General features: G+C 34.4%; 2 protein-coding genes across 14 annotated transcripts; both read left to right on the forward strand.

Annotated features, from left to right (window-relative positions):
- Positions 1 to 2,441: 2,441 nt before the first annotated feature.
- Positions 2,442 to 8,098, forward strand: LOC107862826 (putative pentatricopeptide repeat-containing protein At2g01510). Of its 12 annotated transcripts, XM_047409597.1 has the most exons (7): positions 2,554 to 2,685; positions 2,748 to 2,825; positions 2,916 to 5,880; positions 6,233 to 6,338; positions 6,445 to 6,497; positions 7,062 to 7,212; positions 7,780 to 8,098. In XM_047409597.1, the coding sequence occupies exons 2-3, from the start codon at positions 2,752 to 2,754 to the stop codon at positions 5,299 to 5,301; spliced, it is 2,460 nt and encodes an 819-aa protein (XP_047265553.1). In that variant the 5' UTR covers positions 2,554 to 2,685; positions 2,748 to 2,751; the 3' UTR covers positions 5,302 to 5,880; positions 6,233 to 6,338; positions 6,445 to 6,497; positions 7,062 to 7,212; positions 7,780 to 8,098. The 12 variants fall into 12 exon arrangements, with proteins under 12 accessions (XP_016563984.1, XP_016563986.1, XP_016563982.1 ...); XM_016708498.2 differs by having other exon boundaries at positions 2,442 to 2,573; positions 2,916 to 6,338; positions 7,062 to 7,691; XM_016708500.2 differs by having other exon boundaries at positions 2,442 to 2,573; positions 2,916 to 6,338.
- An 838-nt stretch (positions 8,099 to 8,936) lies between these two features.
- LOC107866044 (xyloglucan endotransglucosylase protein 6) lies at positions 8,937 to 10,477 on the forward strand. Of its 2 annotated transcripts, none has more exons than XM_047409600.1 (4): positions 8,937 to 9,403; positions 9,504 to 9,604; positions 9,706 to 9,899; positions 9,983 to 10,477. In XM_047409600.1, exons 1-4 carry the CDS (start codon positions 9,250 to 9,252, stop codon positions 10,392 to 10,394), a joined length of 861 nt encoding a protein of 286 aa, XP_047265556.1. In that variant the 5' UTR covers positions 8,937 to 9,249; the 3' UTR covers positions 10,395 to 10,477. The 2 variants fall into 2 exon arrangements, with proteins under 2 accessions (XP_047265556.1, XP_016567710.1); XM_016712224.2 differs by having other exon boundaries at positions 8,977 to 9,403; positions 9,992 to 10,477.
- The last annotated feature ends 1,080 nt before the right edge of the window (positions 10,478 to 11,557 follow it).

Genomic DNA, 11,557 nt, shown 5'->3' on the forward strand with positions numbered 1-11,557 from the left:
TCATTACTTATAAAGTTTAAGTCATTCGTCAGTCATTAATTTGATAACCCAATACTAAAAAATTAATTTTGCGATTGGTTTATCAATTCTGATTTGATCAATTCTGATTTGATCAATTCTGATTTGAGTTTAAACAGCTTGGTGCAATACAAATTCTATTTTAGTGCTAATATATTTTATTTATCTCAATTGTACGTAATGATATTATTATTTGAAGAGTCAAATAGTTTTTCTTTAATTAAAATTTCTTCAATTGTTTAAAAAGCAAATTGAAACACTATTTACGTTTTTGCTATAATTTTTATAATTTTCAAATATTTGGAGTAAGTTTTATTTAAAATGCAATCATTTGAAATTGAAATCGAAAGAATAACAAGAAAAGGATTGAGATTCTCTTGTTTCAATTTGTTTCAATTTATTTGATTCTTTTTTTTAGTTTGTTTAAAAAAATACTTTCCTTCACCTTATATGCTTAAAATCAAAAGATTAATACATAAAAATGATCTTGACACCAAATTATAATTTTAACCTTAAACTTTGATAGTGCATAAATAGGACCTTTAACTATTCAAAGCTTGAACAAATATGACCTCCGATTTTGCAACCTCATGCATGAGTCTCACTCGCGCCTATTTGGAAAGGTAATCCAATCACACAGTGCCACATCGTTAAAAGAGCTGATTTGGAGAGAGGTCATATTTGTGCAGTTTTGAATATTAAAGGTCATATTTGTGCACTGTCAAAGTTTTGTTTTTTTGTTAAAACGACGTCGTTTTTTTTTATTATTATTATTATTGTTGTTATTATTATTATAATAATAATAATAATAATAAAAAAAAAAAAATTATTTATTTATTTATTTCTATAGTAGCAGTACCTAACTTTTTTTTTTTAATTTAAAAAAAATATTATTATTATTTTATTTATTTCTATAGCAGCAGCACCTAATTTTTTTTTAATTAAAAAAAAAACAGCCACTAGCAGGGATCGAACCCGTACAATAGGTTAAAGGAAGCATCCAAGAAGAGCAAATAACACCACTGGCTATCTAAGTGCCTTGTTTCATGTGGTTCAACATTAATATACGTACATAAATATACATTTTCTATCTTATATATATACAACGTAATTTTTTAACCGAGGGCGGTCTGGTGAACCCCATGGCAACCACGTAGGTCCGCCCCTCGTTAATTTAATAACATTTTAATAACGTTAATTTGATAACGTTAATTTAATATACTACTACTACCATCCTTAATAACATTAATTTAATAACGTTTTATTAAAACTATAATTTTTTTATTATTAGTATAGTTTCATCTTTAATTTAATATTTAAATAAATAATATTTAGATATATTATATGACTTAAATTCGTCCTCTGTTTTATAATATATATATACATAGCCGCTCGATGTTTTCATATGAGACTGACCCCCTAATTAATAAATCTTCAATATTACTCTTTTTCCGTAATGACAAAAGAAATTAGATGTCATTTTCAGCTTTGAGCCAAAAATAATGAAAAAATAATAGCGAAGAGTCATTTAAATGTCATATTTGTGCAGTTTTGAATAATTAAAGGTCATATTTGTGCACTGTCAAAGTTTAAGGTCATATTTATGTATTATACTCTTAGATTTTAAGCTGGACGCGCTCAGTTTTGCGTGTTGAATACACGTTTTGCTACTTAGGATTGAAGATCATATTTGTACAGTTTTGAATAGTTAAAGATTATATTTGTGCACTGTCAAAGTTTAAGGTCGAAGTTATAATTTGATGTCAAGTTTAGAACCATTTTTATGTATTAACTCAAATTACTATGATATATTTGATATATATATCTCAATGTAAAGTCACAAATACTCAAAAGTTTTTTAATTTTTTAAAATTCAATGTCTAATCAAAATATATCAAACAACATAAAACTGAGCAAACATTTAACTTAGGAGAAAAGGAGATTATGTAATATTATTGGGATAATATGTTACTCTTTCTGTTTCGTTTTAGTTGATCATTTTTTAAAAAATATTTGTTTCAATTTAGCTATTTGTTTGATGAGATCAAGAGGATTTTATTATATTCTTCTAATACTATCTTTATCATTAAATAACTAAACAAAGCATATTTACTCAAATTTATATTTTCAAAACATAATTAATAAGGTTAATTTGATAAAATAAACTCCTAATTAAGATTTTCTTAATGGGTGTGTTAAGTTATGGTCAATTAATATGAAATGGAGGGAGTACTTATTATTTTTTCTCTAGTTACCATTTGAAAAAAAAATATAAAAACTTACACTTATTTAGTGTATGCACCAAAATAATATTTTTTATCATGATTATATAATTAAATTAAGTAAAATATATATTAATTAATTATGATTAAGTAAAATAAATTTTAAATTTAAAAGTATTGATATGCATGTATTGGCCTCGTGTTTTTTTCGGAAAACACTTCTCCCAATTCTCCTTGAACAGTCCTTTTTTTTTTCCTTGCCAGCAGCAAGTTGGTTTCTGTCAGCTTGGTCCTGTGCAGGAAACGAACCGAGTCTGACCATTGGCCTTTCAGGTACGTTTAAATTAATTGGCTGAAAGCATAGGGCAAGTTTGTTGCCAATGATGGTTAGTTTCAATTAAGAGAAAAGGAAAACAGAAAATACGTAACTTTCTCGGTTGATCAGGTAAATTCCTGCTAATAATACTTATAACATTGATGGAACTTGATCTTCTATTATCGTTGCAGCACAATGGGTAATATGAGAGCTAAAAATCCACAGGGTGCAATTCAGATGTTTTACAAGAGATTTTACTGTGGCCTCAGGTCTTTTTCTTTCTTGTTATTACTTATTCTTTTCTTCATAACGGTATCTTGGTTTATACATTTTAATTGAAAGTTGATTATGAAATGCAGTGAACGCATTGTTGATGTTCCAGTAGATGCCCGGATAGTTAAAACGGGGTTCGACCCTGAAATCTCTCGCTTTAACTTCCAACTAAAGGATTTAGTCAGAACAAATCAAATAGCAAGCGCACGCAAACTGTTTGATGAAATGCCTTACAAAAACACTTGCTCTGTAAACATGATGGTTTCGGGTTATGTGAAGTCCCGTAATCTTTTTCATGCGAGGGAGTTGTTTGATAGCATGGTCTCTCGTAATGAGGTTTCATGGACTACGATGATTGGTGGTTACTCTCAGAACAATCGGCCGAAAGAAGCTATCAATCTTTACAATGAGATGTGTAGGTCGGGGGTGAAGCCGGATCATATCACCTTTGCAACTCTCTTATCGGGTTTTGATGATACAACGACGTTGAAAGAAGTACATCAGATTCATTCCCATGTCATTAGATTTGGATTAAGTTCAAGTCTTATTGTTTGCAACAGTTTGGTAGATTCGTACTGCAAAACTTGCTGCCTCGATACAGCGTCTCAACTCTTCAGTGAAATGCCAACTAAAGATTCAGTAAGCTTCAATGTTATGATAACGGGGCATACAAAATATGGTTTCCGTGAAGAAGCAGTGAAGCTTTTTATGCAAATGCGGAATGTGGATTTTCAGCCTTCGGATTTTACTTTTGCAGCAGTTCTTGGTCTGAGTGTTGGATCAGATGATGTTATTTTTGGCCGACAAATTCATGGACTTGCCATCAAGACCAGCTATGTTTGGGACGTATTTGTTGCAAATGCATTGCTTGATTTCTACTCAAAGCATGACTATATAGATTTTGCAAAGAATCTCTTTGATGAGATGCCAGAGTTAGATGGTGTGTCGTATAACATAATCATCACAGGTTATGCATGGAATGGACAGTATGAGAAATCATTTAATCTCTTCAAACGGCTTCAGGTTACATCATTTGACAGAAAGAATTTTCCTTTTGCTGTGATGTTTAGTGTGGCTGCGACAGAACAAAATTTAGCATTGGGAAGGCAAATTCATGCACAGGCAGTGGTGACAACAGCTGATTCAGAAGTTCAAGTAGGAAATGCCCTTGTTGACATGTATGCGAAGTGTGAAAAATTTGAGGAGGCCAACAGAATATTTGCAAATCTGGCATATAGAAGCTCTGTTCCATGGACAGCCATAATCTCAATATATGTTCAGAAGGGTTTTCATGAGGAGGCCCTCAAAATGTTCAAGGAGATGAATAGAGAAAATGTTCACGGTGACCAGGCAACTTTTGCCAGCACTTTAAAAGCTTCATCTAATTTGGCTTCAGTTTCTCTTGGGAAGCAATTACACTCATCTGTGATCAGACTGGGATTGATGTCTAGTGTTTTTTCTGGCAGTGTTCTTGTTGACATGTACGCAAAATGTGGGTCCATGAAAGATGCAATTGAAGTTTTCAAAGAGATGCCTGATAGGAATATAGTATGTTGGAATGCACTGATTTCAGCATATGCTCAGAATGGTGATTCGGAGGCCACATTTAGCTCCTTCACAGATATGATTGAATCAGGTCTCTATCCTGATTCTGTTAGTTTCCTCAGTGTTCTAACTGCCTGCAGCCACCGCGGGCTTGTTGAAAAGGCACTATGGTATTTTAATTCCATGACTCAAGTATACAATCTTGATCCAAGGAAAGAACATTATGTAACAATGATCGATGTGTTATGTAGAAGTGGACGATTCAATGAAGCAGAGAATCTGATTTCTGAAATGCCATTTGAACCGGATGAGATCATGTGGTCCTCAGTTTTAAACTCATGCAGAATTCATAAGAATCAAGACCTTGCCAAAAAGGCTGCTGACCAACTTTTCAAGATGGATGCTCTTAGAGATGCCGCTGCTTATGTCAACATGTCTAACATCTATGCTGAAGCAGGCAAGTGGGAAAATGCGGCAAAAGTCAAGAAGTCTATGAGGGAACGGGGAGTTAAAAAGGCCACTGCCTATAGCTGGGTTGAAATAGATCACAAAGTTCATGTATTCACTGCAAATGATAGAACCCATCCACAAACTGAGCAGATTAGAAGAAAAATTGATTCACTGGTTGAGCTAATGGACAAGGAAGGTTACAAGCCTGATACAAGTTGTACCCTTCAAAATGTGAATGAAGAAATGAAAATAGAATCACTCAAATATCACAGTGAGAGGTTGGCCATTGCCTTTGCATTGATTAATACTCCAGAAGGATCACCTATTATCATTATGAAAAACTTGCGAGCTTGCGTAGATTGTCATGCTGCAATTAAAGTTATCTCAAAACTTGTTGGAAGGGAGATCACCGTGCGAGATTCAAGTAGGTTCCATCATTTTAGAGGTGGATTATGTTCATGTGAGGATTACTGGTGAGATATGGATGGATGATTCTCAGATCATTTCATTTGCTTTGAGCTTCCTCTTCTCTATAATTGGAAGTCATAAAATCCGGAGATTTTGGCAATTTATCCTTGAGGTGATTATGATAATTGGAATTTTCTATAAGGGATGACTCAGCCCAATTGCAGTTCTTGGATCCAAAACTTGTGGCTGTGTACTACTCCAATTATTTTCTCTATATGTTGGGCGTTTGGAACTTTTCAAAATGAAGCCGCATGGAGAACCAAGTTGTACTTTCTCCTGAAGAACACTCCATCTATCTGCAAGAGCTCACTGGTTTTCTCCCTTTAACCACGAATTACTGATACTTCATCAATAAGAACAGTGTTTTCTGTTTGGAAAGGGAGGGGTTCTGGTTTCTCTTCTTGGAAATGCAAACATGACTTTGCAGAGTGTACATCAGTCTCATCTTCAAGAGAGAGCTGGTTGGAAGAGCCTGATTCTAAAAATGAGACTGGAGCTGACGAGTGTTCATAGTGGTGTATTTCTACCTCTTTGTGTTCATCAAAGACCCAGAAGAGGTGGTCAGTAGACATCTTATGCTTCATGCAGGTAACTTTCCGATTGTTTACTCCCTCATTTCTCATTTGACAAGAGTTGACAACAGTAAGATGCATCTAGTCCAGTTTTAATGACATAAACAACAAATTTTATCTTAGGAGCATACACATATCTAAAGAGATGCATATGGAAATGAAACTGGTATCAAGTTTGTTGTCACTAAATCCTACTTATGTATTTTTTTCATTTTTGGCCATTAATGTTTTCCCTTATTGCTTCTCACAACTTTACCTCCCTCGAAAGGATAAAAGGATTTCACTATGTAGAATGAACAATCTGAAACCAGTGATTTCAAGATGTTATCTATTTTAAAGTTAATCTTCGATTTCTTCTATTTTTGTAGTAAATCGTAGTTGGTTATTTTCAATTTGTTACTGATACTATCATAATGTGGTTCTCTACAAATTCTGGTGGCGATGCGAGAAAATGCATGATCAGCAGAAATAAAAGTAAGTATAAAAGAAAAAAGATTGGAATAATTGTAGTTAAATGCATATTTAATCTACCTGCTGCTTATCGAGATTGTCATGAAAGGTGTTTAACCTTTTAATGCAGGATGTGATAGACATGGCTGAATCTATCTAAAAGAACTGGGGATATCTGCACATGTATGGACCATTTTACTATATCATCATCCTCACTTTCTTTTGCTTTTGCAATCGTCCATTGTTGCGTCACAAGTTGGAAATTTTATTTTGACTTTGCATAAATTAAAATGACTTCTAGGAGTGGATTGTTTTGTGAGCTGAATGATGTGGGAGCCATCAATACTATATCAGTTTTTAGCATTTGATAGGAGAAAGGTGTTTTTGAAAGTGTAAAACTGGTACATGTCGCTTATTTCATATATGTCTAAGGATCCGCGTAGCTAAAATCCTTTGTTTAGTATAATGCCTTCCCAACCCTTTCTATGGCTGAGTTTTGACTAGCCTCACATTGTCTTTCCTGTCCTAGTTTTGTATCTATGTTTAACTACGTCATTGCTATCCTACCTGCATGAAGATTTTTCGAAATAACTTGTACCATTGTTCTAATCTGATTTTTTTTTTTTCATCCACCACTTCAGGTGTTAATACGAGTCATTGTAGGTCCTCTTTTCCCAGATTTGTCTTATAATATAGGTTGTTCTTTCGTTCTTTTTTCTTCTGCTGCTTATACCCCTGTTTCTGCAGTACTTTATGGATCAAAGGAAGATGCTCTTGATTATGTTAAATGGGTGAAGGATGTCAAACTTTTTGATATGTTGGTCCAGAGATTGTCATCATCAGGAGTCATGCCTTTCCAAGATTGAAGCTGCATTATAAGCCCTCTTTGTAGAAGCAGGTCACGCAAAATGATTAACTCTGTTCCTACAGGCTGTAGTTGGTGTTTTCTGTATTACTGGCTACTTCATGGATAGTTACTTGAAAGGATTCCTTTTCTTAACGGCGCGTATGTGTTGGAGGACTTTATTCTCAATGTGATAACTAAAGTGGCTATTTACTCTTAAGCTTTTGTTAAAGGACTTCATGGATAGTTACTTGAAGGGCTGATTACTGCCAGTTCTGTTTGCTATAGGAGCTTTTTACGCTCAGGATGTGCCTTCTTCGAAACCGGCTTCAAAAGTGTTACAAATCATTACAAGAGTCAGCTGTCTATGTCAAAATCACTTTGTATTGTTGCTTCTTTACTAATCCACATAACTTGATGCTTTGTCCCAGAGATCACCTTCTTTGATTTTCCCTCTTAGTTTTAACCAGTTAGGGAGCGCTCACAATTCAGTCAAATTACAACTTCTACTTGCTTCAAGTTTTGATCTGTTAGTATGTGATAAGATTCCTCAGTCTTTCATCCATGATAATTCTATATGTTGTAATTTTAATAGTTTCATTCTGCTTAATTCTTTGCCAGATACATCCTTCCAATACTGTGTGATCGGAACTTCTTTCGCTTTGAACGACATCATTCTTGAGGCTTGAACAGCGGCTACTAGCATTATTCTCCAGGTGGTGGAGGGGCCTGCCTATGGGTGTCTACTGTCTACTAATCTCAACTCCAGCTGGTACATAAACCCTGGCAGCTTAACTCATTCCCTGATCCTGTGGCTGATGTATAGCCGCCAGGGATTAATTCTAGTATGTGTAACATGAAGTATATTGATTGGGTGATTCATATGTAGAAATTGCACAACTATTCAAATGTGGCAGAATTTCAGATTTTTGTTCTGACTTAGCACTTATCACCGTGATATATTTGACAGTTGGCCTGAACTTGCCATGCAATGAGTTCAAAGATGATTTCATCTTCTCACCCTGTAATCAGTACGCAGGTAGGACAGCACCCTATAATCAGTATACAGGTTGGACTGGCGGAGGATCCACATGGAAGGGCTGGGGGTCGCCTGACCCCGTTAAATTTAGGGAAAAAAACCGCGTATACATCATGAGAAACGACCATATAGTTCACTAGGCACAGTTAGACCCAAAAGCAGATTTGGGGCACATGTAGAATTTGTTGCTTACTGCCTCTCTTGTGTGTGAGATGACCTGGGTTCGGAGCCAGTTGCTACATCCCTTTTTTTCTTTTCATTTTTAGCGGAATGACTAAATTTTTTAAATTGCTTTTATGCTTTTTAACTTTAGTTTCCCGCCGCCACCCTTTCTTTTATTTAAACGGTTCCTCTAAGTCCTAGATCAATTTCTCTTTCCATAACTATGTTAAGTATAGTGGTGTTCTGCTGTCTTCAAATTTTGAATCCGCCTCTAGTTGAACCAATAATATGCTTGCGCATTTGAATTAGGCTATTCTTAAAGATTTTCTTTTTTTCTCTCGTTCAATTGATTGAATTAGACATTGCAATTCAACCAATTTGAAATCCCCCTAAATTATGAGAAATGTAATGAACAATCATAGTGTTACTTTAGTGGGTGGGTTGTTGCCCTAACAGAACTTTCGGCAGTATATATATTTTGTGTCTTGCTTCATTTTACCACCTAATAACTAACTTCCCACTTGTTCCCCCTTCCCATAATGTCTTCTAATAAATACATTCATCATTATTTGCACGTAAATATTTACTATTAAAACTCGTAGTTAGTGGACTGCAGCAAACATCAATAAAAGAATTAAAGGCTGCCGTAGCTGACGAAACAGTGCCATGGCTGCCACTAAAACATTCTCTTGCTCGCTGTACTCCATACATGATACTAATATTAAAGAAAAAAAAAAGTAGTCTAGTACTATTTTACTATGTTAATACAACTCATATATAAAACTAGAGTGGCTCCAAGTTCTTGATTCGCGCTTTTCCCGATAGAGCGATAGACTTGAACCTTTTCCTTTTGGATTCTAAAATTGATCGGGTTCAAGTTCCAGACAGCAATGTCATCCTCTGTGATTGTCTTCTTGGTCCTATCGATGCTACTAAGCACAGGTGCCTGTGTCAACTTCACCGATGTTTTCAAGTCCAGTTGGGCACCTGACCATATTGCTGTTGTAGGAGACCAAGTTACTCTCACCCTTGACAATACTTCTGGTAAGGCTTCATTCATTCACTTTCATGTCTTATATTATTGCCTACTCAAGGCAATATAATTTGCAAAACCATTTGATTAATTATGTTCATATTCACAAAGGCTGCGGATTTGAGTCGAAGATCAAGTACTTATTTGGGAAAGCCAGTGCACAGATCAAACTAGTTGAGGGAGATTCAGCTGGAACAGTCATTGCTTTTTATGTAATTGACCAAAACCACGTTCATCAAGGCCAATATATTGTTTCGGCAAACTATAACTACTGGTCTAATGCTACTAATTACTGGAAATATGTGGTTTGTAGATGTCATCAGAGGGTGCTAATCACGACGAACTGGACTTTGAATTTCTTGGAAATGTTTCGGGAGAACCATACCTAGTACATACAAATGTGTACGTGAATGGCACTGGAGATCGAGAGCAGAGGCACAGTCTGTGGTTCGATCCAACAGCAGACTTCCACACTTACTCTTTCTTCTGGAATCATCGAACTATCATGTAATTAATTCTTATCCTAGAATTTTATAAGTGTATATAAGTTAAATCCAACGCTAACAGTGAAGAGTACTTTGACATTTGAGTTTTCGCAGCTTTTCAGTTGATGAGATTCCGATTAGAGTGTTCACAAACAAGGAGGAAAAAGGCGTTCCATACCCGAAAAATCAAGGCATGGGAATCTATGGATCGTTGTGGAATGCAGATGACTGGGCTACACAAGGAGGGAGAGTGAAGACAAATTGGAGCCACTCTCCATTTGTTACAACATTTCGATCGTTCGAGATTGATGCTTGTGATTTGTCTGGAGAGGACATAGCTGCTGCAGGTGCAAAATGTGGTAAGATGGCACAATTTTTATGGGATAAACCAGCCATGAAGGGTGTAGAAAAGAGCAAAAAACATCAATTCAAAATGGTTCAATCTAAGTATTTGGTTTATGATTATTGTAAGGATACTGCAAGATTCACTCAAATGCCTAAAGAATGTTTGTACTAAGAGGCCAACACCATTCTAGCAATGTCAATGTATCAATATGTTTTTGTCTGGATATATTATGGTTTTTGAAGTTGTTGGTCCAATTTGCTGATGAAAATTTTCTTGTGTGGCTTATGGTCAAAAAATAAATTCTAATGCACAATGAGTTTGAAATATGAACTCAAACCTAACCAACAATAATAACTATGCCTCAATTCCAAACAAGTCGAGATCGACAATGGCCTATTTAAATTTTGACTAAACTCATTTTGCCATCACATATAGTTATCAAAATCTATGTTAAAGTCAAAATACTCCTAGAAAGTCGGTTCAAAATCATTACGCTAACAAAATTAGAGCATATTTTCAACTAACTGATATCACATATAGGGATATTTTTCTTTTATTGACCTAATATTTAGCTAAATTTATATTGATTTTAAGAAATTGTAGGTCTTTGAGACAATTTCCTTTATGTAATTTTAGGTCTACAGTGTGACCCCATCTCTTTTAACATCTTCACTAATTTTTAATTTCACATCAACGAATCACCACATTTATAGATCGACACACCACATAATCAAACCATTCAAACAACTCTCTCCTTTTATCCTCACTATGCAGCACTAATTCCAATTGACTTTTTTTCCAAATATTAACTAACTGAAAATTTAATAATAGGAAGTCAGTAATTTGAAGAAAAGTCTTTCATAAAATAGGAAAAGAAAAGGGAAAACGTTTTGGGCGAACAACATAAAGTTTCAGAGTTTAATTATAAAAATTTTTTTTTTAATATTTTTCATAATTACTGAAAATTCTGATTTTAGGTCAGTGGAGATGCATAATTCGCTCCTGATACATCTAATGAAGATACATTTTTTTCTTTGTAAAGACATATAATCAACTCTCGATATATTTTTTTCAATTTGGAGTCTGTCGAGATACATAACGAAGATACATTTTTTTCTTATAAAGATATATAATTAGTTCTCAAAATATTTTTTTCAATTTTGAATCAGTCGAGATACATAAGTAGCTCCAAATACATTCAACAAAGATATATAATTAGTTGAAATTTTTTATAATTACTTTGTAAAAGTATTAATTTGTAGAAATATGGTAAGTTAAAGACGTATGTTTATGTTATTTTTCCAAACATTCTTACAACATTTAGAACTTAGGAT

The sequence above is a fragment of the Capsicum annuum genome, chromosome 3 (genome assembly GCF_002878395.1).
Source record: "Capsicum annuum cultivar UCD-10X-F1 chromosome 3, UCD10Xv1.1, whole genome shotgun sequence".
Classification (NCBI taxonomy): Eukaryota; Viridiplantae; Streptophyta; class Magnoliopsida; order Solanales; family Solanaceae; genus Capsicum; species Capsicum annuum.